The sequence below is a fragment of the Amblyraja radiata genome, chromosome 16, assembly GCF_010909765.2.
Source record: "Amblyraja radiata isolate CabotCenter1 chromosome 16, sAmbRad1.1.pri, whole genome shotgun sequence".
Classification (NCBI taxonomy): Eukaryota; Metazoa; Chordata; class Chondrichthyes; order Rajiformes; family Rajidae; genus Amblyraja; species Amblyraja radiata.
This window is the reverse complement of record NC_045971.1, coordinates 13,747,912-13,773,847: the sequence shown is the minus strand read 5'-3', so window position 1 is coordinate 13,773,847 and position 25,936 is coordinate 13,747,912. Positions and strand designations below refer to the sequence as shown.

Genomic DNA, 25,936 nt, shown 5'->3' with positions numbered 1-25,936 from the left:
TTCCACAGACTCGCAACTCTCTGTGTCAAAAAGTGTTTCCTTATCTCCGTTCTAAATGGCTTACCCTTTATTCTTAACCTGTGGCCCCTGGTTCTGGACTTCCCCAACATCGAGAACATGTTTCCTGCCTCTAGCGTTCCAAACCCTTAAGAAGGGTATTGACTACAAAAGTTGGGACATGTTACAGCTGTACAAGAATTTAGGAAGGCCACATTTGGAGTAATGTGTACAGTTCTGTTGCCCTGGGATGGGAAGGAGATCACTAAACTGAGGAGGATACAAAAAAGATTTATGAGGATGTTACTGGGTCTGAAGGGTTTGAGCTGTAAGGAGAGGCTGGATAGGCTGTGTATTTCCCCCCAAAATGCAGGACCTTATAGAAGTATATAAAATGATGAGGGGTATAGATAAGGTGGACACCTCAGAGTAGTGGAATTTAAAACTAGAGATATAGGTTTAAGATGAGAGGGGAAATATTTAAAAGGGACCCGAGAGGCTATTTGATCACAAAGAGGATCCTGTGGTAGTGCGTGGGTACAATTGCAACACTTAAAAGACACTTAGACATGTACATGGATAGGAAAGGTGTGGAAAGATGTGGGCCAGGCACAGGTAAATGATACGTTCAGCAATTTGGTCAGCATAGATGGGTTAGGCCAAAGGGCCCATTTCTGCTGTATAAGCTCCATGATTTTATGATATCCAGTTACTTTTCTGCACTTTAGGACATCAGGAATTTATGAAAGGCATTATAATTTGTCCTTCCAAATGTACAATGCAATTATGCCAACAGTCTGTTTTTTTGTCTTTTTTATTTTTAGTGTGTAATGTTCTCTGGTTACATGGGGAGAGGGGGAGGGGTCGGGGGAAACCTTTTTTTTCAGTTTCTTACCTTGCCGGAGATGCGATTAATTTTTGGATCGCATACTCCGGTCACTCTGCGGCCTACCATCGATGGAGCTGGAGGCCTCCTTGGACTGACCATGGGCCCCACCGCGGGGCGTAGACTTACATCAGAGTCGATCCCTTGCCTGGGATCACTCCAACCACGGCCTGCGGACTTTACATCAGGAGCTTGCAGTCTTGGGAGAGGCCGTGGATGTCGGGAGCTCCAACATCGAGGAACATTGTTCAACTTAAAACAGCCCCGACGCGGGGTCCGATCGTCCAGCGCGGGGAGCTAACATCCCCCCGATACAGGAGCTGATCACCTCAACATGGAGGGCCCGCCGCCGGCTACGGGAATCAAGATCATTCCGCCAACGGAGGATTCGAGGCCCCCGACTGCGGGAGAGCAAAGGGAAGAGATTGAACTTTTTTTCGCCTTCCATCACAGAGGAATGTAATGGATGTTTATGTTAAAATGTGTTTTGTGTGTTTTGTGTGTTCCATTGCTTTTTATTCGTATGACTGACTTGGCAAATCAAATTCCTCGTATGTTGTAAAACATACTTGGCTAATAAAGTATTATTGTGATTGATTGTGATTTCGAATGATGTAAAACGATACTGTTTTACATTCTTGCCTCAACGAGCACCAGTAAAACAAACACAGATTTGCTGTTGTGGAATCTAGCATGCAAAAGACAATGTTGTTTGCCCACATTACAAATCACTGTTATTAGAATGATTCAGAGCCATGTAAAGTGCCTCGAGGTGTCCTTAGAATTATTTACGGCACTTCCACTGCACTCCATCACTATTAACCTGCAGAAACATGATACTAAGCTATCTGTTCAATAAATGTAGGTTGTTATTTTTGCTTTTAAAATCTCAGGAAATATATTTAAGTTGAACAATGTTTCATTTGATTGGAGGAATTACCAGAAAATACTCAGAAACCTTAGAGAGTAGAAATAATACTAGCTTTGCTCTGTGCCAACATCCAAATATGCAAGAAAACTTTCTTCAATTATTTTTCTGTTCTGCAGAAGTAATCAAATACTATGCTGCTTAGAATTTTCTCTTCAATACCAACTTTGCCAATCTGAAGACAGATTATTAAAGATGACCCTCTCTAAAGTGTGTCTATACAAAAACAATTCTAATGCACAAGGATTAACTTGAACATCGCAACTGTAATAAAAATAAGTCTTTGGGGATATTATAATTAATCGCATGATGAAGTTTCTAATTTTACTGCATGGAATAACTTTACTAAATCAGATCTTCCACCTATTTTGTCAAGTACCTTAAATGGGTTTATGCTTAGTTGGCCTGATTAGTGGAAATCCAAGTAATTTGATTAATGTTTTTCACCTGGATTCCAAGGACAAGTAATAAAAGGGAAAAATAAAGTTCTACAGAGTGAATAAGACAAAAAAATGTCAAGAAAGAAAGTGCCATAAAAACCCTGCAATAAACATTCTGAAGACCCAAAGCGGAAAAAAATAAACTACGTATTTTAAATTTGACACTTAGCAGTTCAATATTCACTGCCAATTAAGATTATTATGTTGACTACCAACAATGTAAACCATTTACAGCCATTTCTTATCAAGAAAATTGAAAAGGAGCTAAAACTCAAATGATTGCAGGTTTTTCTTCATATAGATATTTTATTTACCATTTATTAATGATTAGTGATAGTAATAAACTCTGGATTAATTTTGATATTCAAATAGCTATACTTGAAAGGCTTTTATCTGTTACCTTGCAGAATGTGATGAACGACCAAAAGTTCTACAATAACAGCAGATTAGTAAAATACAATTTACTCTTGAGGTTTCTGAAAGATAAGATTGGAACCTAACCAACTAAATTATGAATGGAGTTCCTCGTGCACATACGTAAAAAGGATATTAATAATTCCGAAACGAATACAAACAGGAATCATCCAATTGGCAGTATTATAACTTATTTAATATCACAAAATCGCAAAAAGGCTGTTTACTCCCATGAATCACATTTAACAGTTCTTAAATTACATTTCAGTCTATAATTTATTTTTGCCTGACACTTTATACAGATATGAGTTAAACGTTAAAGTAAACGCAATATTAACTCATTATCATCTTTGATCATACATCCAAAACACAAAATATTTTTGGCAAGAGGTAACTATGTAGCCCTTATGGACATATTAAAGTTGCTTAGTCATAACATGACTCAATTTACCAATTTATACTATAAATTTTATAGAACATCGTAAATTCGCAGAATTGAAGTATTAAATTATTAAAACATGAGTTGCTACAATAAATAGTCAATGGAAAACATCTTGCATGGTAAGCTTGGAATGTGTTTCTGCACTGCCAGCATCATATATTTTAATGTCAGAGATTAGAATGTGATAAAATGCAAGTGTTTTTCTCAGTGATTCTCCACACATATGGGTTCTTGGGTTAAGCTAGATATTTATAAAGATGTGCTGAAAGGATGATATTTCCTGATTGAGGAACAATCACTTTAACTCATAGTTGTGCAGTATTTAATATACACACACATAATCAAAAGTAGAACCAAATTATATCAATAGCCTGATCTTGTAAATGTTATTTTCTTATTAAAGAGTTATTTAAAAATATTAAAATTAGTTTATCGAATGATGTGAACTATCTATTAAATCAACGCCAGATACCTCTTGAATAGACCACAGTGAACAATTTTGAAAGCAATAGTATATATAAGGTACTCACTGTGCTTCTGCAAGGCAATGGTCTCTATTGATAGTGCAAACTCAAAGAAACATAGCAAAATCACCTGGATACAAGTATTAATAATCACAGCAAATGATAAATAGTAATGACCTGTATTTTATTCAACAAAATTGTTAAGTTATTACAGACAACAAATCTATATTCCTACCTGCTACAGAATTTGGTCGAGGCATTAGGTAGAGCGGTATTGAGTGAACAGATTGAGATGAGACAGTCTCCAAGTTCCTTTCTGGGAATTTATTCAAGCTGAACGTGGAGCCAGATATATTTTCATCCACTCGATATAAACAGGAGTCCATAGCAGATTTCTGACCATGCCATGGTTTAATGTTTGCTCTGGAACTTGATTCTTTCCCACTTTCCCCGCTGTATTTGGTACGGTCCACATTTTCTGAATAACTTGTCAAAGTTGCTGCAGATTGGTAAAATGGGGAAAAGGTAGAAACAATGTTTTAGCGATGCAAGTTAATAGTACTCAAACCAATTAAATGTTTACCGGGGCAGCTCTTCCATTGTATCCTGAACCGTCTATCCGAGGTGCACTGTTTGTTCAACCATGGCCCAGTGCAGTTTCCTGCTGGGATCTGACTCCTTGCACTTCCTGTTCCAACCCAACGTGGGGCTTCTCAGGCAAAGCTGGTGCTTTCCCCAACAGAATGGCTTTGACAGCTGGTGAAGTCGCTACCCCATGCCCACCAACTGTCCAAGATATCAATGGTAATAGTTGTCTGAATATCTGACACTCAAGCAATCTGTAACATTTGGGACCTACAACAAAACATCTCAAAAAGATTAGAAATAGTATTTTTTTTAAACAAAGAACATTGATGCATAGACTCAGCTTCTAAGCCAGAAAGCCATGATGCCTGCAAATGACAGTGGTGACCAGCAGGAAGAGCCATTAAGTTCTGAAGAGGAACACAGAAGCTGCCTGACTTGCTGAGTTTTTTTGGTATTTTATATTTTTATTTCCCACAGTTGCACTTCTATGATTTTCAAGCATGAGAAATTTATTATTTTCTTTGGAATTAAGGTTCGTCCACCTCCAATGATGTGACAGACCAAAAGGGCTAATTCACTACAGGCCTCAACCTTGGTTCCTGTTTCTCAAATGTCTCGGCCTCAGCAGATAGTTTACCTGGTATGGTCATAAACATGCTGAAATTTCTAAGAGAGCCACGGGGAAAAGTAATTACATTTTTATTCCATCAAAACAAATTTTGTTTGTTCAATCCCAATCACTTTCCCTTTACTATAACCATCTCAAGTCAAAACTAACAATTTACTATCTGATTCCCTCTCTCTCTCTCTGTCCCTCCCCCACTCTCATCTTCTTGCTAATTTCACTGTTTGTATCGCTTTGTTATCACCTCTTCCCCAGCCAATAATGGATCATTGTGGGCTCCACCTTTCCTGAGTCATCGATGCAGGATCTTTGTTCTGTAAATCTAGTTTCCCTCTCCCCAACTCTCAGTCTGATAAAGGATCTCGATCCAAAACGTCACCTATTCCTTTTCTCCAGAAATGCTGCCTGACCCGCTGTTACTCCAACAATTTGTGTCTATCTTCGGTATCTACCAGCATCTGCAGTTCCTTCTTACACCAGTAATCTCCTTGCTGGCCTTGCATCCTTTGTCTATAAATATCAGCTCAAACAAACATTTGTACCCCAAGACTTACTTGTCTATTACTCTGTATTTCCTACTCTACTGTGATTGTTCATATAAAGCTAAAGTTCCCATCGTTGTACATACATCCATCTCACTCCTATCTCTCCTTGTCTCTGTAACCGTCTCCAGTTGTGCATGTCCATCCTGCTCAGCAGTCTTCTGTGTTGATCTAATTAATGTCTCCCCTGCATTTCTCCACACGCCCTCCGATTAGCAGTCATGGTGTCAACAGCAAGTTCTGGAACTCACTCAGTACACTTTCCTGTCTCTCCACTTTATCCGTCTCCTTTCAGCTTTAAACCTATCTTTTTAACCAAGCATTGATCTCTCCTCAACTCTTCTGCCATGATGGGTTTCACAGTTGTAAAATAAAGCATTTTTTGAAGCTTAATCATGTTAAACGGTATAGATACTAGATTTAGAATGATCCTCTTTCTCGTCTTCTACCTTGCCTTTACAAACAAGAACAGCTTTATTTTCATAACAGATAATATGTTGTAGAAATCTATTTTCAAGTCATTGACAGTAAATGAAGATGTATAATTGTGGTTGCACTTAGTACTCCACTTCTGAAATTTAGCCACAGATGTCAAGACACCAAGGTTTTAGACAGCAAAGCAGAATGCAGACTCCACTATATCTGTTCATTTAGCAAAAGTGCCTCATGAAGAATATCTACTATGCATCTCTGATGGAGCAGACTGAAAGCCCAGGCGAATGTTATAAGTAGCAGTATCACCTTTAGTTTATGGGTATGGAGTACAAATACCAGTAACAGCAAATGGGCCGTTGGATTTTGAACACTGATAGATTTTGCTCTCGATATGTCATTAAATTGTAGAAGTTTTTCACTTCACCTTCAAGAGTCAAGAGTGTTTTATTGTCACGTCGTGCAGAACATTTTAATGCGTCAGTGATAAGGATGTTTGGTGTAATCAGTAGCCAATTTCGGTAGAGATTAAAACTCAATGCACTGTCGTTTAAATTCAACATGCTGCCATGGGTTTCTTTGCTTTTCCCAGGGGTTGTCTTTCAGATTTCCTTTACAATAGAACTGTCTTAAAAAACATGCAGTCATATAAATCTGAAGCATATCCTTTGCAGTTTATGCCCCAAGGATCGGAATCATATTGAGGTTTTTGAAGCATATCTATCACAATAGATTCTGTGCCTTATAATAAGAAAAGGAAAGAAAAACAGCAAAACAATACCAGTAAAATTAAGCATGCAAATTTGAAAGTGTGATTGACAACAAGAAAGAAAGTCGTAAGGTGGGAGAAATTTTAGTTGAACATAAAACAATCCAACATAGATACAGTCCTTCAGGCCACAGTTATGCCAAGTCCTCTGACTGCACATGATCCATATCCCTTAATTTCCTGCATATCCATGTGCCTATCTAAAAGACTCTTAAACACCTATAATATATTTTCTTCCAGCATGACCCCTGACAGTGCGTTTAGGCACTCACCATTCTTTGTGCAAACAACGTGCACTGCACATCTCCTGTAAATTTACCCCCTCTGATCTTAAAACTATGCTCTTTAGTCCTCTGGAAAAAAGGTTCTGCCGACTGTATCTCTGCCTCCTATAATTTCAGATACTTCTATCAGATTTTTCCCCACTCTCCGATGCTCGAGAAAAAACATTCCAAGTTTGTCCAGCCTCTCCTTAAGGCTAATACCCTTTAATCTAGACAGCGTTGTGATATATCTTTTCTCAGCATCTACAAAACCTCCACGTCCTTCCTGTTATGGGGCAATCAGAACTGCATACAATACTCCAAATGCGGCCTAGTCAAATCCACATAAAGTTGCAACCTGATTTCCTTACTCTTCTACTCAATGCCCTGAGCGATATAAGCATGCATACCATATGTCTTTTTCTACTCCATCTACTTGTGTTGCCATGTCCAGGGAGCTGTGGACTTGGATCCCAAGATTGCTCTGTATATAAATGCTATGAAGGGGTTTGCCATTAACTATGTACTTTCCCCTTATATTCCACCCCCTTAGTGCAACACTTCACACTTGCTCGGAGTGTGGGGTCTTGGATTCCCTCTAGATTGGCATACTCATCCTCGGAAAAAATGTAGTGCATTTACGTTACACTGCCTTAACACGTATATAACATTTCTGTTCTTTCCACCAAATTAATTATATTTACAAGCTGTTCAGGTATGAGGTTACATGTGACTCCCACTCCTAAAAGTTTGTTTTTCAATTGAAATTTCCAAGCCACTAGACAATAGACATTAGGTGCAGGAGTAGGCCGTTCGGTCCTTCGAGCCAGCACCGCCATTCACTGTGATCATGGATGATCATCCACAATCAGTACCCTGTTCCTGCCTTCTCCCCATACCCTCTGACTCCGCTATCTTTAAGAGCTTCATCTAACTCTCTCTTGAAAACATCCAGAGAATTGACCTCCACTGCCTTCTGAGGCAGAGAATTCACAACACTCTGTGTGAAAATAGTTTTCCTCATCTCCATTCTAGATGGCTTACCCCTTATTCTTAAACTGTGGCCCCTGGTTCTGGACTCCCCCAACATCGGGAACATGTTTCCTGCCTCTAGCGTGTCCAAACCCTTAATAATCTTATATGTTTCAATAAGATTCCCTCTCATCCTTCTAAATTCCAGAGTACACAACCCCAGCCGCTCCATTCTCTCATTCTAAGATTGAGATTTTTTTAATAGATGCGGGTATAAAAAATATATAGTTTAAAGGGGTAAAATAATTTGTGGTTGAAAGCATTCATGTTTGCATAGAATTAGTATCTATTGATGAGGACAATGGCATAATCAAGATTAAAAATGTGTTTTGCTTATTAAATATGTATACTGATCATAACAAATGTTATGAGTTTGTAATCTGCAAAATAGCAAAATGGATTAAAAATAGTTTTTTTTTAGATGGTAAAGAAAATATAGTCACAGTATGACATTTTTTAACCAACGAAAACAACTCCAAGCATTTTGAGTACTGATTAAAGGGAAAATCTCATTTTCATGTGGTTAGAGATAATTACTGTAATGTTAAATTTTGCAGAGGGCCTTTTAGGGGCAAATTAACAGGATGTTTTATGATGGAAAATAATTCTTGATCCAAGTCCAAGTTGTGAAGAGGGAAAATCATAGAATATGTATAACATAAGAGCCCGGCTGTCCATCAAAGATCTACTTAGTGACCCCCACTTCCACCTTTCCCCACATGACTGAAATTGTTCATTACAAGATTTATCCTAATTCCTGTTTAAAGCTACTACTGAATCTACACCCACTGAACTATCTAACACTGCATTTCAAGTCCTATTTACACATAAAGATATTTCTCTCCTACTACTCACATTCTGAAACAATTAAACCCTTTCTCTCTAGTTACAAAGACTTGGGTCACAAAAAAACATTTTTCACTCTGCTTTCTCTACCTAACTGAGATTTTTAAAATACTCTCATCAAGATACAAAAGGAACTGCCCAGGCTTTTCAAACTGATAGAATAATTCCAGGAAATCACCTCTGCGCTCTCCCCAAACTGGATCACCCACATTACAGGCTTACAGATGGAAACTAGCATCATACTAAGATGGCATAAGGAGCAGAATAATTATTGGAAAGTAGATGAGACCGCGGGTTTTACTTGTTCCTCTCCCGATTCCATGTCTATCCTACAGAATGATATCCAGAACTGGACGGGATACTTAAGTTTGGGGACATTTTAACAAAGGTCGAGAATTACGTTTGGCTTTGGCACTCCTCAATTCTATTTATAAATTCTTGGAACTCGTTAACTTATACAGTTACCCCTGTTACCATAGCTATTAACTTACTTGTTAATTATAGTTACCTTGTCCTACACCTATATTTATGCACATATGTTGCCAGGAATCCCTCTGCAAAATTGCATTAATTTGCATGCTCGCTCTTCTCATTCTTCTAACCAAATTGTTTTCACATTCTTTGGTGTTTAATTTAATCTGCCACTCCTCAGTCTATGTCCACTTATGATTTACCTTCCTTACTGTTAGTATCATCTAAAATAAATAGAAGATGGTACCTTGGTAATCAACAGAATAGCACTGGCCCTTTCAGAACTCCAGTGTGTACTTTCTTAAAGTAAAGAAACAGCCACCCATTACAACTTCTACTGCTTTCTGATTTTTTTAATTTGTGCAAGAGCTTCAAACATGTTAATCGCACGTTAGTAATTGCATTGCAGTCATTCAGCTTTAGCCTAATCAAAAAGCTTAAAACTAAAATTAAATACAATTTTCTCCAGACCTTTAGCAATGAAGATTTGCAATGAAGGCTAATCTTTCTGGATGTTCACTTTGGAACTATCAAAATTCATGCATTCCAGTACTATTACATTCTGGGCTTGTGCTGGCATTGCATCTGTCTCCACACATTGTTATTTGACTCCATGTGGAGTCCAACAACAGGATCCTGTCTGATTGGGACTCCCCCGTAATGAACTGGGGTAATCTCACCTCTGATCCTATGCCAGGTTAGACCTGGGGCATAGGATTAGGTGGGGAAGGATTAGGTAGATTTTTCAATTATTTCATCGTAGTTTATTATTTCTGAGTAATTCAATGTGTTTTCAGTTAACTTTACTTTTACACTATATTTTAGAATGTTTTTAATACTTGGAACAAATTACATCCATTTTAATAGCTTCCAAAGATCTCTGAAAATAAAAGCCTGTCAGGCAGTCTAGGGATGGGGACTCGGCAGTACTTGGCCTGACTCCTGCTCATTACAGAGACTACAGGGGGCAGAGGATCAACAAGATCGCCTGTTGAATCTGAAACAGGTGAATGTGAGAACATGCACCAGGTCCAACAATATCCAGCCCAAGATGTTTTAAACCTTACAATAAATATACATATTTAATATATTTAAATATATGAATGGCCAATTAAAAAGCCATTGGAAATGTAATGGAGCTTTAGTGGCTAGTGTGAAATGTAAGGGTCACTAATTGATTGGTGCAAGCCCTCATAGCGACATTTAGTATGACTTGAGACAAAGTTTGTATTGGATCTAGATTAATTTAGGGTTCCATCTGTCACCTTTTATGGTTTCTTATTTCAAAATCAGTCTTCTTTAAGTATGCTAGCTTAATTACTATTGACCATCAAATTGATTCATTAGTATTCTGAGCAATGCACATGCAGATATTAATTCAAGATACAAATATTAAGTTTATCAGTTACCTTTTTAAGAACATGAGAAGTAGAAGCAGGAGTGGGTCACTTGGCCTCTCTTGCTTGCTTTGCCATTCACTTGCATGATGACCAACCTGTTACTTCAGTGTCCCTCTCCTGGACTAAACATCCGATCTCTCAAATCTCTTAAAATCAAGAAATATACTGATCTCTGTCTTGAACACACTCAGCAACACCACAACCCTCCTTGGGTAAAGAAATCCAATGATTCTCTATCTCCATGGGTGAAACTAATTTTCTGTCCTGACCTTGAATATATTGCATTCAATCAAACCTATCATGATATAGAGCCAGGGATCCTGATACTCAACTGGCCACAACCTGGAAGGACGTAGATGGTTAGTGATTGATTACATTCAAAGTAGAGATAAATAGATATCTTCATATTAAAGGAAGTAAGAGATAGAGACATAGGGCAGATGAGGTAGCGGATCTGTTATAATGTGTTGAACAGTAATGCAAACCGAGGGGTCGTACTGTCAACTCCTGCTCTGATAACAGACAATTTATTGCATCAGTGGTTATTGTTTATTTATTTGTTGCATTGTTGCGTTAATGTGCCTGTAAAGCAGCTGCAAATATTTGCATTGTTCAGGTCCTGGTGCATATGGCAATCAAACATGCTTGACTCTTAACTCATTCAATCTTACTCTAATGTCTCAGTTGTTCTTTCAATTAACATGAGCAATCTCTTTGTTTCGGTCACACTCTCCTTTTCCTGTGTTTTTCCCCTACTCCTTTTACCTGGTGTAAAATTTACACATGGAGGCCATTTGGATAGAGTGCCCTCCATTATATTTGAGACAAAGACACATCATTTATTTATTTGCTTCCGTACGCCACAATTTGAGATTTTTTACAGAAAAAAAATCACAGTGCATATTGACAGATTTTATTAAAGGGTATTTTTATACATTTTGGTTTCACCATGTAGAAACTACAGTTGTGTTTATATGTAGTCCCCCCATTTCAGGGTGCCATAATGTTTGGGACACATGGCTTCACGGGTGTTTGTAATTGCTCAGGTGTGTTTAAATGCCTCCTTAATGCAGGTATCAGAGATCTCTCAACACCCAGTCTTTCCTCCAGTCTTTCCATCACATTTGGAAACTTTTATTGCTGTTTATCAATATGAGGACCAAAGTTGTGCCAATGAAAGTCAAAGAAGCCATAATGAGACTGAGAAACAAGAATAAAACTGTTAGAGAGACATCAGCCAAACATTAGGCTGACCAAAATCAATTGTTTGGAACATAATTAAGAAGAAAGAGAGCACTGGTGAGCTTACTAGTCACAACGGGACTGCCAGGCCAAGGAACACTTCCACAACTGATGACAGAATAATTCACTGTATAATAAAGAAAAATCCCCAAACACCTGTCCGACAGATCAGAAACACATTTCAGGAGTCAGGTGTGGATTTGTCAATGACCACTGTCCGCAGAAGACTTCATGAACAGAAATACAGAAGCTACACTGCAAGATGCAAACCACTGGTTAGCCTCAAAAATAGGATGGCCAGGTTACAGTTTGCCAAGAAGTACTTAAAAGAGAAACAGCAGTTCTGGAAAAAGGTATTGTAGACAGATGAGACGCTGATTAACATATCCAGTGATGGCAAGAGGGCTCCATAGCAGAAGCGTCCACGTCGCGGGGCTGGAAACTGGAAGTATCCTGAGCTAATTCTGCTACCACCATCATCTATTGCAACAGGTGATGGCTCCCACTGATTGTCGCCGGATGCTTGCGTCCTTTTCAGGACGGATGATGACAGAGATGTCAACATTTGAAACATGGAAGATGGACACGATAGAAGAAGTATGGAGGAGAGAAGGAACTGCCCAAAATCCGAAGCATATCACCTCATCTGTGAAACACAGTGGTGGGGATATTATGGCCTGGGCATGTATGGCTGCTGAAGGTACTGGCTCACTTATCTTCATTGATTGATGATACAATTGCTGATGGTAGTAGCATTATGAATTCTGAAATGTAGACACATCCTATCTGCTCAAGATCAAACAAATGCCTCAAAACTCATTGGCCGGCAGTTCATTCTACAGCAAGATAATTATCCCAAACATACTGCTAAAGCAACCAAGGAGTTTTTCAAAGCTAAAAAATGGTCAATTCTTGAGTGGCCAAGTCAATCACCCGATCTGAACCCAATTGAGCATGCCTTTTATATGCTGAAGAGAAAACTGAACGGGCCTAGCCCCCAAAACAAGCATAGGCTAAAGATGGCTGCAATACAGGCCTGGCAGAGCATCACCAGAGAAGACACCCAGCAATTGGTGATGTCCATGAATCGCAAACTTCAAACGGTCATTGCATGCAAAGGATATGCATCAAAATACTAAACATGACTACTTTCATTCACACGACATTGATGTGTCACACACATTATGGTGCCCTGAAACGGGAGGACTATGTATAAACACAGCTGTAATTTCTACATGGTGAAACCAAAATGTATAAAAATCTGACAATGTGCACTTTAACCACATGTGATTTTTTATATTACAAATCTCAAATTGTGGAGTACAGAGTCAAATAAATAAATGATGGGTCTTTGTTCCAAACATTATGATGGCACTGTACATATCTGATACTTAATTGCCAAATCCTTTATTTTACTAGCCGTAGTAGACATTCTGCGCAGATACATTTGTTGTTATTATATTAAAACCAGAATGCCACTAAATTATTGAGAAATTAAGAGTAAACAATGTCTGCCACTATTTTGTCAATTTATATAACATAACTAAATTGCTAACAGACCAATCATTCCAGTTATGATTCGACAATATTACAATGCTATCTCAATTTAGCCATTATTATCTAAAATACAGCTTCAGTATACATTCCAGTGCTCACATATTTATAAAGAACCATATTTGGAGAATATACACAGAGTATTATCTTAAAATAACTCACCAATAATACCACTGTCCCTGCTCTCCAGTGTAGACGTTGGGCTGGTGACAGTTCCATAAGAGCAATCCTTAACGGTTGCCGAAGTACTAACTGGTGGTAGTGTAGAACAGGGACTGTTCGCAGGTGGGGACGCAGTACTGCTGGTCAAAGTGGAGCAGGGGCTGATACGCTGAGTCTCTGCAGATGTCTGCAAACATAAGAGAGGAACCATGAATTTTTAAACAATGTCTTTAAAAGGATTGAATGGTTGCCAACATTCCAGCTCACAATCTGCTGAAAAATCAATAGTTGAATTAATTGGCAGCTTGCTTCAAAAGGGGATGTGAAAAATCTTTAAATCACGATCTAGAACTCCAATTCTCAAAAGAAAACATAACAAAAGTTTCATATATAGTTTAGTCTTGTCGAGTTCCTGAGCCTAGAAATGTACACAATGTACTGTTGCTATAAAAATGATGTAGGGCATTTCAGACTTTCAGCAGAATATTTATTAAACTTTCAATGAAAGGAAAATCTGTTATGAAATATGGCTAAAGTTCTCAGTTTCAGTTCAGTTTAGTTTATTGTCACGTGTATCGAGGAACAGTGAAAAGCTTTTGTTGCTACAACAGAAAGAAAATACATAATTACAACAGAGCCATTTACAGTGTACAGAAACATGACAAGGGAATAACATTTACTGCAAGGTAATACCGGAAAAGTCAGATCAAGGATAGTCTGAGGGTCACCATAAACGTAGATAGTAGTTCAGCACTTCTCTCTGGTTGCTTTGAAATTCCCTGCACGAATTCAAATCAACTAATGATAATAGTGTCTAATGAACCTGGGACCAACAAGACAGCAGTTCACAGGCTTGAACTTTACAAATTTACACCCAAATACTTGCTTTCTGAAATCTGATGATTCATTTCCTGACATCCCCAAGCCATTCCACCATTTGCAAGACCCAAGTCAAGAATCCAGAGCAATTTGCTTTGATGAGCACAACTCCAATAATACTCAACAGTTCAGCCCCACCCAGAGCTGAACAGTTCACCAAACTAATCATTAAACCCTTCGGGCATCAACCTACTGACCTACGTCCAAAACCTCTATCTTTCTGAATTGTCCAGGTCAAAGACAGCAAGTGCTTGTGAACATCACCAAGAACATTCGTCTACATGCTGGCTTGATAATAGGTCACCCTTTTTTGTGGCAGTGACTAAATCATGGAACTGCCAATGTAACTTTTAAGTGTCACCACCAGAAGAACTACAACAAGTTGAGTTGGTGGCTCACCACCACCTTCCTAGGGGTAGTAAGGATGGCATTCCCAGTTATGCCCACACCCAAAAGCAATCCAAAAATATTTTTAGGTTTCATTTATCATTGTGTTTTGTTTTAAACATTTGTACACACCATGGACCAAGTATTTGATGCCAAAATTTGCTTATGAAAATTTACATATATTGATATTTAATCTTTGTAATGCTCCAATTCTAAATATAAATCTTTATTTATTTTTTAGCATTAAAGTCAATTGCACATAATTTTTAAATATTTATTTAAAAAAATAAACACAATTGCTGTGCTGCACTGGAAGTCTATGGACCCATCAGTTTACTCAATTGGTTTTTATTTATAGATTTTAATGCATTGGTATGTCTTACAATCAAGACAGGAATCATTGTTGAGCAATTGAAATCTGCGTCCAAGAAACGCAGATTTTCTTTTACAATGCTATAGCAATGTCACAAAATTTTGAGATTTAAAAAATCAAGTCTGTAATTTATCCCATCAGATAAAGCATAAAAAAGTTTAATTTGTCACCTAATTCACTTTCATATCTTCAGTATTAAAAAAGTTATGGCCATTTTCATACTCGGAAATTAGCATCTTGTTCTCTATTGCTTTTCCTTTGACTTCAAGTTCAAGTGAGTTTATTGTCATGTGTCCCTGTATAGGACAATGAAATTCTTGCTTTGCTTAAGCACACAGAAAATAGTAGGCATTTACTACAAAACAGATAAATGTGTCCATATACCATGATATAAATATATACACACATGAATAAATAAACTGGTAAAGTGCAAATAACAGAAAGTGGTTATTAATAATCAGAGTTTTGTCCGAGCCAGGTTTAATAGCCTGATGGCTGTGGGGAAGTAGCTATTCCTGAACCTGGTTCAAGTTCAAGTTCAAGTTCAAGTGAGTTTATTGTCATGTGTCCCTGTATAGGACAATGAGATTCTTGCTTTGCTTAAGCACACAGAAAATAGTAGGCATTTACTACAAAACAGATAAATGTGTCCACATACCATGATATAAATATATACACACATGAATAAATAAACTGATAGTGCAAATAACAGAAAGTGGTTGGTAATAATCAGAGTTTTGTCCGAGCCAGGTTTAATAGCCTGATGGCTGAGGGGAAGTAACTATTCCTGAACCTGGTTGTTGCAGTCTTCAGGCTCCTGTACCTTCTACCTGAAGGTAGCAGGGAGATGAGTGTGTGGCCAGGATGGCCAGGACTTAACACAAAATCTGTGATCGAGGACAGTCAAATGGCCATAACTTTCTCAAAAATTAAGAGAACTAAAAGAAATGTTCAGTTATTATAGATTGAAGCATTCTGAAATAAATATGAAACAATCTTACTTAGATGACTTGAAATTAAAGCATATAATTAGTTACCTAATTGTAGCTAATTACAAAATTCAATTACTAGATCTAAACATCTATCAATTTCTTAAGAATAGATTAACATTTTTAAATAGCATATGTGTCCAAATAACATTCACACAAGAATTCACAATATAACATAATTTTTAAATCTCATTGTCATGGATTTATAGGCCAAAGGAATTTAATGTTTAATAGGGTGATTTCACGAAAGGTCACTGGATCGTAAATCCCCACCCACGTGACCGAAAATTTTAACTGGGGGACAAGCGTCACTTCCAGTACATGTTAGTGAATGGGAAAACACGCACTTTCACACCCGTTAAAAACATCGAAAACGGCCCGTTTTTGAGCTGCAATTTACTGAGCCGGTCGGGGTGACCGTGAGGAACAGCTACCTAAATTTACAGTAAAAAAAAAAGATAGAAACTAAGGTAAATACAAGAGGGAGGTGAAGGGGCCAAAAAGGCGGAAGTTGATTACGGACATTTTTCGTGGAGATTTAAAGATCTAAAATATCGGGAATTATCGCGTTTGCTCGCTGCATTTCATCAAAAGTGGCTATATTGGCTTTGTTATCTTTATTCATTTGTTAGATGAAAAGTATTAAAAGTTAGAAATCCATCAGTAAAATTGCAAAATCGCCCATGGTTCTCGGGTGGGTTTTAACATGCAAAATGAAAACGCTTCTGAAGCTCCATTTACCATTTAAATAATCGTAAACTATCAATGCGTTTGGAAATCAATTTTACTCAGATGCAAGCTAAGGAATGGGATAATTCTCAGCTGTTGGACAAAATCAGGAAATTTTATTATTTGCCAGAATATATTTCCCAACAGCTGAGAATTATCCCAGTCCTTAGCTTGCATCTGAGTAAAATTGATTTCCAAACGCATTGAGAGTTTACGATTATTTAAATGGTAAATGGAGCTTCAGAAGCGTTTTCATTTTGCATGTTAAAACCCACCTGAGAACCATGGGCGATTTTGCAATTTTACTGACGGATTTCTAACTTTTAATACTTTTCATCTAACAAATGAATAAAGATAACAAAGCCAATAATGCCACTTTTGATGAAATGCAGCGAGCAAACGCGATAATTCACGATATTTTGGATCTTTAAATCTCCACGAAAAATGTCCGTAATCAACTTCCGCCTTTTTGGCCCCTTCAGCTCCCTCTTGTATTTACCTTAGTTTCTATCTTTTTCTTTTACTGTAAATTCAGGTAGCTGTTCCTCACGGTCACCCCGACTGGCTCACTTAATTGCAGCTCAAAAACTGGCCGTTTTCGATGTTTTTAACGGGTGTGAAAGTGCGTGTTTTCCCATTCACTAACATGTACCGGAAGTGACGCTTGTCCCCCAGTTAAAATTTTCGGTCACGTGAGTGGGGATTTACGCTCCAGTGACCTTTCGTGAAATCACCCTATACCTGTAAATTAATGGCCATTTAAATCATCTTGCGAGTGGGTTTTTCTGGAACGCGACCATTTGGAACGTTGCGGTTTGCAGTGATTTAGACCCCCATATCTGCATGAAAAACACTGCCGGTTGGTATGGGGACTAAATCACCGTTTCGCAACTTAAAATGTGAACTAAAGGTATCTTAAGGACCACTATTATACATAAAAATAAACAGCTTTCTTTTACCTGTCACCTACATGAAATCCGTCCCCGTTGTTGACGGCTTTAGAAGCTGATTTTAAAATGACTCCAGCGCTGAACGAGTCGGGCGATTAAAAAAAAAAAATACACAGAACGCCCGTCGGAACGATTCTTCAGCAAAAGCTTGCACTCCAACCAAATATAATCCAGGCCAAGGTAGGAAAAAAAAAGCGTTTTAACCCCATCCTCCCCCCCCCCCCTCAAAGGCGCCAAAATCGCGCATACGGCCAGTGGCAGAATTGCAGCGCCGCTGAAGGTAAGTATTGTAACATACCTAAATGCTATACACTATTTCACTACATCACTAACAAGTGATTTTTTTGCATTAAACTTATAATAGCTGGAATACATTAATTGTTTTTTGACTAATGGCCTTTTCATTCAAATACTTTTTTCTGCGACACCTTTGAAAGGTAGCCAAATATGCAATTTATGTCCGAACACATGTAGCTTTCTGTCTAATTTGGCCAACTGGAGCTCCTGGTTGCTAGCCACTTAACAGATTCCACTATTTGCACTGTTTTGTCTTTTCCATTTATCCCCCCCCCCCTCTTTTCCCCACATTACTTATCTGCCAATTAATCCCTCTTTACCTGGTTCCACTGATCACTTGCCAGCTCTTGCCCCACCCCTTCCCTTCACCTCTTTTTCAAGCTATCTCCCTTCTCCATCAGTCTGAAGAATAGTTCCGACCCAAAACTATGTCTGTCTATTTCTGGCCAGAGATGCCGCCTGATCTGCTGAGTCCTCCAGAAAATCTTATTTTCCTTAAGATTCCCACATCTGCACTCTGTCTCTCTACTCCTATATTCAATCGCTCAACAATGATTCCTGTCTTGATCGTAAGACATACCAATGCATTAAAATCTATAAATAAAAACCAATTGAGTAAACTGATGGGTCCATAGACTTCCAGTGCAGCACAGCAATTGTGTTTATTTTTTTTAATAAATATTTAAAAATTATGCGCAATTGACTTTAATGCTAAAAAATAAATAAAGATTTATATTTAGAATTGGAGCTATACAAAGATTAAATATCAATATATGTAAATTATCATAAAATAAGCAAATTTTGGCATCAAATACTTGGTCCATGGTGTGTACAAATGTTTAAAACAAAACACAATGATAAATCAAGCCTAAAAATAATACAAACCTTTCCTCACTGCAGGGTAACAGCTGTAACAGTCATTCAGCTTCAGTTTATCATGAAATGCTTTTGAACCATTATTTACCTCTTGTTATTTCTGAAACATCTGTTATTTTAATAATGACCTTTGTTACATCGCAATCAATAAATCCCTTTCTGAACATTTACAAGTACAGAATGTCAGCAACTTCTAGAGAAACTCAATGTGTCCTTTCTCAGCTAGTGGAACAGCACACAAAGTCTACCATAAATACTGTGGGTTTGTGTGTGTTTTCATGAGGGATATTCATCATTTTTTACTTCTTCCTTCCAAGTACTTCTCTTTGCAGAAACTGTTAATTTAGTTAGACATTGCCCAGACAAAACATCCACAGGTCTTGACAAACATTACATCTTCATCTTCTTCTTCTTCTTCTTCTTCTTCTTCTTCTTCTTCTTCTTCTTGCGTATGCACAGCCTAAAGTTGTAGGGCAACTTGTTCTATTTGATCTTATTTGAATGTGCACGCCAGGTTGATTGTATTTGTCGAAACAGGGCGGACCACGTGAAGGTTGCAATCTCCCACCCCAAACAATACTTGAGAATCAGTTGCTTAGAAGTATAGGGACATGATAGAGCAATATAACACTACTTTTGATTGGGGAAATGCAATCAATAGGGACACATGCCCAAAACCTACATCAGGTTAAGACACATTCAATTGTTGCATGTGCTCAAATAATGAAATTGGCAAGGTACCTTTATAGAATCCTAAGAATCAGTTTCTTATTCTAGTACAAATCAAATGGGAGTATTTGATATAATTGTACAATGAGTCTCCAGCCCAATGGGAACAAGTAGAAACACCATCACCTGCAGATTCCAAAACCTTGGAATTTGCTACCTAACAGCAGTGTGGTTGTATTCTCAGCAGTTGAACTGTAGCAATTCAAAGTTACAGTTCACCACAAAGTAATTATAGATCAGCAATTAAAGCACAAGAGACTGCAGATGCTTGAATCCTGAGCAAAAGGCAAACTCTGGAAGAACTAAGTGGGTCAGGCAGCACCTATGGAGGGAAATGGACAGACACAATTTTAGGTTGGAACCCTTCTTAAATATGAATAATTTCCCTCCATAGATGCGGCCTAACCTGCTGACTTCTTCCAGCAATGTGTTTTTTTCCTTAAACAGGCAATAAATGATGGATTTACCATCAATGCCTACATCTGGAAAAATGAATTCAATAATCAGCATTTATCAATGGAATTGTAATCAATTTCAAGTTATTCTGAAAATGCTTTGATGCATGCTGAAATTACTTTTCAAGATGATGAAAAGAATCCCATTATGTTATGAAAGGCTGATGTAGTACGATATAAATTACACAAACTAAAATTTTAAAGAGCCCAGTAAACACTATGCAAAGAAATATGAGAAAGATTAGCACAAGCATTCACTATTGCATTCATAGTTGGACTTTCATCATAGTGTCTATTTTAGCAACGTAACTGTACATGGAACACAGAAAAGTACAGCACAGGAACTGGTCCTTAGGCCCACAACTTCTGTGCTGAACACAATGCCATGACAACTGATCTCCTCTGCCTGCAGATGACACTTATCCCTCTTGTCCCTGCAGTGCACTATTTGGTTACTGTCAGATAGTGCATTATAAAAAGAACAACTTGGTGTTACAGAAAAAGTACTGGTTATCCATGGGTAGGAAAACAGAGTTAACATTTCTCTTTTTCGCTCCTCAGATACCTGAGTAAATTGAGAATTCTCAGACATTTGTTTTCATTTCACAACTCCAACTTTTGCACTTTTTTTTGCTCCTGAAATTTTTGTATTCTAGCAGATTCATTTTTTGACACAGACTTCTGACATCAGAAGCTGCATTACAATTTACATACTTCTTACCTCCTCCCTAATTTTTAAATGCCTTTCCTTCACTACATTTAAAACGTACATGTGGTGATGGGGCTGCATCTGGTTAATAAAGATTATTGAGCCATTTAAATGGCAGTAGGGTTGAAATTTCCCAGCCTGCTGACAGATTTGGAAAGGTTAAACCTGTTAGCATCCTCAATTCTGGAGTCCCCATGGAGTCCACTGGTAGATCCCAGTCTTGCTGAGATTGTCCGATAATTATGCTGCTGAAATCACCTCTCTGATCTAGAGCCAGGTTAGACCTGGCAAGGATCCAAGATCCTACTGATTTCAATGGGGATGGTAGGACTATGAATTATAATGCATTGGAGAAGGTAAGATTATCTTTATTTATTCTTTAGCGTAATATTTGTAGTCATTTGCACGTCAATGTTTTCATTGTTAATTTGATTATTTACTTCAATTTTGAACATCTCTAAATTCCACGGGTATGTAAAAACTATGAAATCACCCTTGCAACATTTACCGCATTTGTATCTTGTAAAATTTATCTTTAAAAATAAAATCCTCATTCAAGTCAGGTCAGCACACGCTCTCACTGAAGACAGAGTGCCATGTATGTGCTAAAAATAAGCAACAGAACATTGCATCTACCTACTGTGTCCTGCACTGAAATGTTGCATGTGCGTTCATATTAGTAAAAATGTTATCTTTCCATTTTTGATATGAAACCAATTAGAATTGATAGTGAAAACATTTACGATATTCCAACTGTATATTCCAACAGCAGGTTGGAAGTAGTTTTTGTACTGTTACCTGGCGGCATAGATATTCAATATTCAAAATAAATAAAACACAGATCATTTTTGGTGTTTCAAAGCACCTAACAATCCTACTTTGTAAAAGAAAGGGGAAAATTGTCAGAAATACTCAGCATGTGAGGCTTGATTTGTAGTGAGAGATAAAGGTATAAAAAGATATTGTACATCCTAAAGGGAGCAATGGATGCTTGCTGCAGTGGTGTGCCAACTACTGAAAATGGACCTCCTTGTACCAAGGCCAAGGCCGACAGTTGCATGCCCAGTTGGGATGTGAGGCACAGTCTGTGATCTGAGTAGTGACAAAGACTGATGGCAGCGGCAACAGCAGGGGTGGTTACAGAGGTGCAGTGGCAAAGGGAACATTTGATCACGCTTCTGCTGAGTTGGATGGAAGACAAGAGAGAGGAACAAATCAGAGTCTGGGCTGGTCAAATACACATGGGTGGGGATAATAATAATAATGGAGGCCCATACCATGAGTAGAGATTCCCAGATTCCCAGGCAGTTTAGTTTACTTGAGATACAGCATGGAAACATGACCTTCAGCCCAGTGTACGCTCATCTGCCCACATTGATTCCATGTTATCCCACCTCTTCATCCACACTCTATACACTAGCTACAATTTACAGAGGACAATTAACCTACAAACCCACACGTCTTTGGGATGTGGGAGGAAACCAGAGGATATCTACACGGTCACATGGAGAACATGCAACCTTCACATACGAAGTCAGGATCGAACCCGGTCGCTGGCATCATGAGGCACCAGCTGTGCCACTTTGCCACTTAGGAATGTAATGTGACAAAGCAAAAACAAATTGAGGGAGGAACTCAGAAGGTCAGATAGCCTCTCTGGAGGGAAATGGACTGATGATGTTTTGAGTTTCTTTCTCTGCTCCTTTGTCAACTGCATTGGTGTTGCCTCCTGTATCCATGTAATAAGGTTAATTCCCGGGATGGCAGGACTGTCATATGCTGAGAGAATGGAGCATGTATACTCTGGAATTTAGGATGAGAGGGGATCTTATTGAAACATATAAGATTATTAAGGGATTGGATACGCTAGAGGCAGGAAACATGTTCCTGATGATGGGGGAATCCAGAACTAGGGGACCACAGTTTAAGAACAATGGGTAAGCCATTTAGAATGGAGATGAGGAAACACTTTTTCACACAGAGAGTTGTGAGTGTGGAATTCTCTGCCTCAGAGGACAGTGGAGGCCGGTTCTCTGGATACTTTCAAGAGAGAGCTAGATAGGGCTCTTGAAGATAGCGGAGTCAGGGGATATGGGAAGGTAGGAATGGGGTATTGATTGTGGATGATCAGCCTTGATCATATTGAATGGTGGTGCTGGCTTGAAGGGCCGAATGGCCTACTCCTGCGCCTATTGTCTATTGTCTGTCAATTTAATCAACTTCACTACTGACGTCCACCCTTCCCTCAAATTCATTTGGACGATTTCTGACACCTCTCACCACGGATGCTGTCTGTATGGAGTTTGTACATTCTTCCTGTGTCCGCGTGGTGCTCAGGTTACCTTCCACATTCCAAAGACGTGCAGATTTGTAGGTTAATTGGCATCTGTAAAATTGTCCCTAGGGTGTAGGATAGAACTAGTGTATGAGTGATCGTTATTTGGCGCAGACTCTGTGGGTCAAAGGGCCTGTTTCCACTTTGTATTTCTAAACAGCAGAGTCCAGACAACGAGGCTTGACCTGAAACATCAACTGTCCATTTTCCTCCACAGATGCTACCAAACGTACTGAGTTCCTCTAGCAGTTTGTTTTTTTGCTCTAGATGCCAGCATCTATAGTCTCTTGTGTCTGCAATGTGACCGAGGAGCTTTGGGAGTGCTCCAGGGAGAACTTGCTTGATTTACTGCATAATACTCCAATGCGAGCACTGCACAAGAATAATTCCATTTGATGCATGCCTGCTGAGTATATTGTGTCAGACCCGCAAGCATCATCACACACTGAGAAGTGCAAGATCAAATTTTCAGGGTTATACTAAATGACCAGGAAATGGTTGCTAGTATCTTTCACTTAATGTTACGTCTATTTTCATTTGCGTAGTACTACTTACTTCAGCACGTCACAATATAAATCCTACATAAAAGAGTTCACATTTCAGATCCATGATCTTACAACAAAACCTAGTCCACAATGTCATTAATCACGATAAAAACATTCAGCTTATTCACCAACACAATTAAACAACAAGACAAAAATCATCTGTTAATTATATGGCACTTCATCTGTCATATAAATCTCCTGGGCTATATATCACATTGCCCATGAAGAGACACAAAAAGGTTACGTTGCTCTGAGGCCTGTACCAAATCTGTGCAAGACTCTCTGGTAGGGGTATTTTATTACACAAGATCCCAGCATTGTTTACAACAGAAAAATATTTATACAGTTAAATATGCAAATAGGCATTTTGTCTGTAACGTGTTGCCAGCCTGGAGCTCAAAGTCAATTGGGCTGCTTATTGTTTAGTTCTTCATTTTATTTTGTGCTCTTTTGGGGATCTGGGCATGACTGACAAGGCTAGCCTTACGACCTATCAGTAAATGCCCTTAATAATGTGGCAGTTAACCAGCTAATTGAATTGTTACAGAATTATTAAAAGATACTGACCAGATTCATCGGGTGGGGAGATTCATCGGGTGGGGAGGAGCCAGTGACATAATTAGTCAGTGACATACTTCCAAGTCAGTTTTCAGTGTAATCTGCAGATCGCGATCTCCCCATGTACAAGCTGCCTATTCTTTATGTTAGTAGAGGCTGCGAGGTTGGGAGGTGTTGTCACAGTCGGAGAAGTGAGTAAATGCAGCACATTTTTGTACACACTACAGCCAGAGGGACCAAGGTTTTATGGCGTTGGTGCTATGCCAATCAAGTGTGCTGCTTTGTACTAGGCGTCTTGAGTGTTGTTGGGGTTGAAGCCATTCAAGCAAATATAAGGAATTCCATCAAACTCTTTTTCTGCCTGAAAGAAGGTGGAGAGGCTTTGAGGTATTAGGAAGCGAGTCAGGCATGGCAGGTTTACAAGCCTCTGTCTCATTCTTGTAGCCACAGTATTTATATGGCTAGCCCAAATAAGTTTCCGACTAATGCCCCATCTTTCGAAAATGGAGATGACCTTGGAGCTTCATCCTCCTCCCATGGGCTTTTAATTATCCACCACCATTTAAAATTGATGTAGTAGACTGCAAAACTACTATCGAATCAATTGTTCGTGAGATTGCTTTGCTCTTTCATGTTGTTTGCATGCATGTTGTTGCTTCTGTTAGTGATTGGTGTCTCATTGCAGTTATGCAGGCTTGATGTTGTTTCTATCCACTCTTCTCCACTCCCTTATGAACAAAGCTGATCTCCTGACTTAACAGCAATGGTAGGGTGAGGGCTATGCCATACTGTGAATTTCTGCTGCTGCCGATGTCTCACAGTGCCACATGAATGCCCAATTTACAACAACCAGACCTTTTCTCATGACTATTAAATAAATTCTAGTTCCAAAAATGCAATAGTAAGTGAGTCTCTCCATGGCTGTTTTAAGCACCTCTAACTCAGCCCAAATCAAATTCCAGGGCTGGAAATTAATTCACACAATGTAAAATAAAATCCAGCTAGCATGCAAAAGATCTAATTTTGTTTTCAACTCCTCATGTTCAGCAAGACTTTCATTTTCCCTACCATTCCTTCTCCGGTATAAAGCTTCCTCAAATGACTCAACATTCATTGGCAGGGAGATTTTCTACCTCACTGCTCTGAAAAGTGAGAGTGCATTATGTGCCAGATAACCAGGTTTTAGTAATCCTGTTTCCCTGAAACCATGCCTTTTAATGTGCCAACAATCCTACTGATTGTACATACGGTGTGCTTCTAAAGTGTCCAGTGGGCTCTCAGTGTGCCTTGACTGCTTTGCTTCTGTTGGTCAGGATCATAATCACACTCAGCTTCCTAATTCTAGGATTAGTCATTACCACTGATCTCTGCCATGTCTCACAGGCTGCTGCTCAATGCTGCACTGGGAAGAGGATGAATTATCACCCACTTTCCCTTCAGCCCACAGGAGCAATCAGAGAGAGTCAACATTTGCATGAGGCGTGCAGGCTCGACCTACAGTGGCAAGTAGAGAATATTCAGACTTGAAATTTGCAGATAATTAAAAAATTAAGATGAGAACAATTTTGGAGGGATGAACCATTGAAAAAGTGAGAGCAGATACAAACGTTTGAGCTCACAACAAGCAA

The 25,936-nt window shown here is 38.6% G+C and overlaps 1 protein-coding gene across 17 annotated transcripts in view; it reads right to left on the bottom strand.

Moving 5' to 3' along the window:
* Positions 1–25,936, bottom strand: part of tanc2 (tetratricopeptide repeat, ankyrin repeat and coiled-coil containing 2) — a 438,455-nt gene that overhangs the window by 170,101 nt on the left and 242,418 nt on the right. For all 17 annotated transcript variants that reach the window (XM_033035116.1, XM_033035119.1, XM_033035120.1 and 14 more), the window contains 2 exons: positions 13,498–13,684; positions 3,807–4,070 (listed from right to left, as the gene is read on the bottom strand). In XM_033035116.1, the coding sequence (XP_032891007.1) occupies positions 3,807–4,070; positions 13,498–13,684 (451 nt within the window). The remainder of the gene's footprint in view (positions 1–3,806; positions 4,071–13,497; positions 13,685–25,936) is intronic.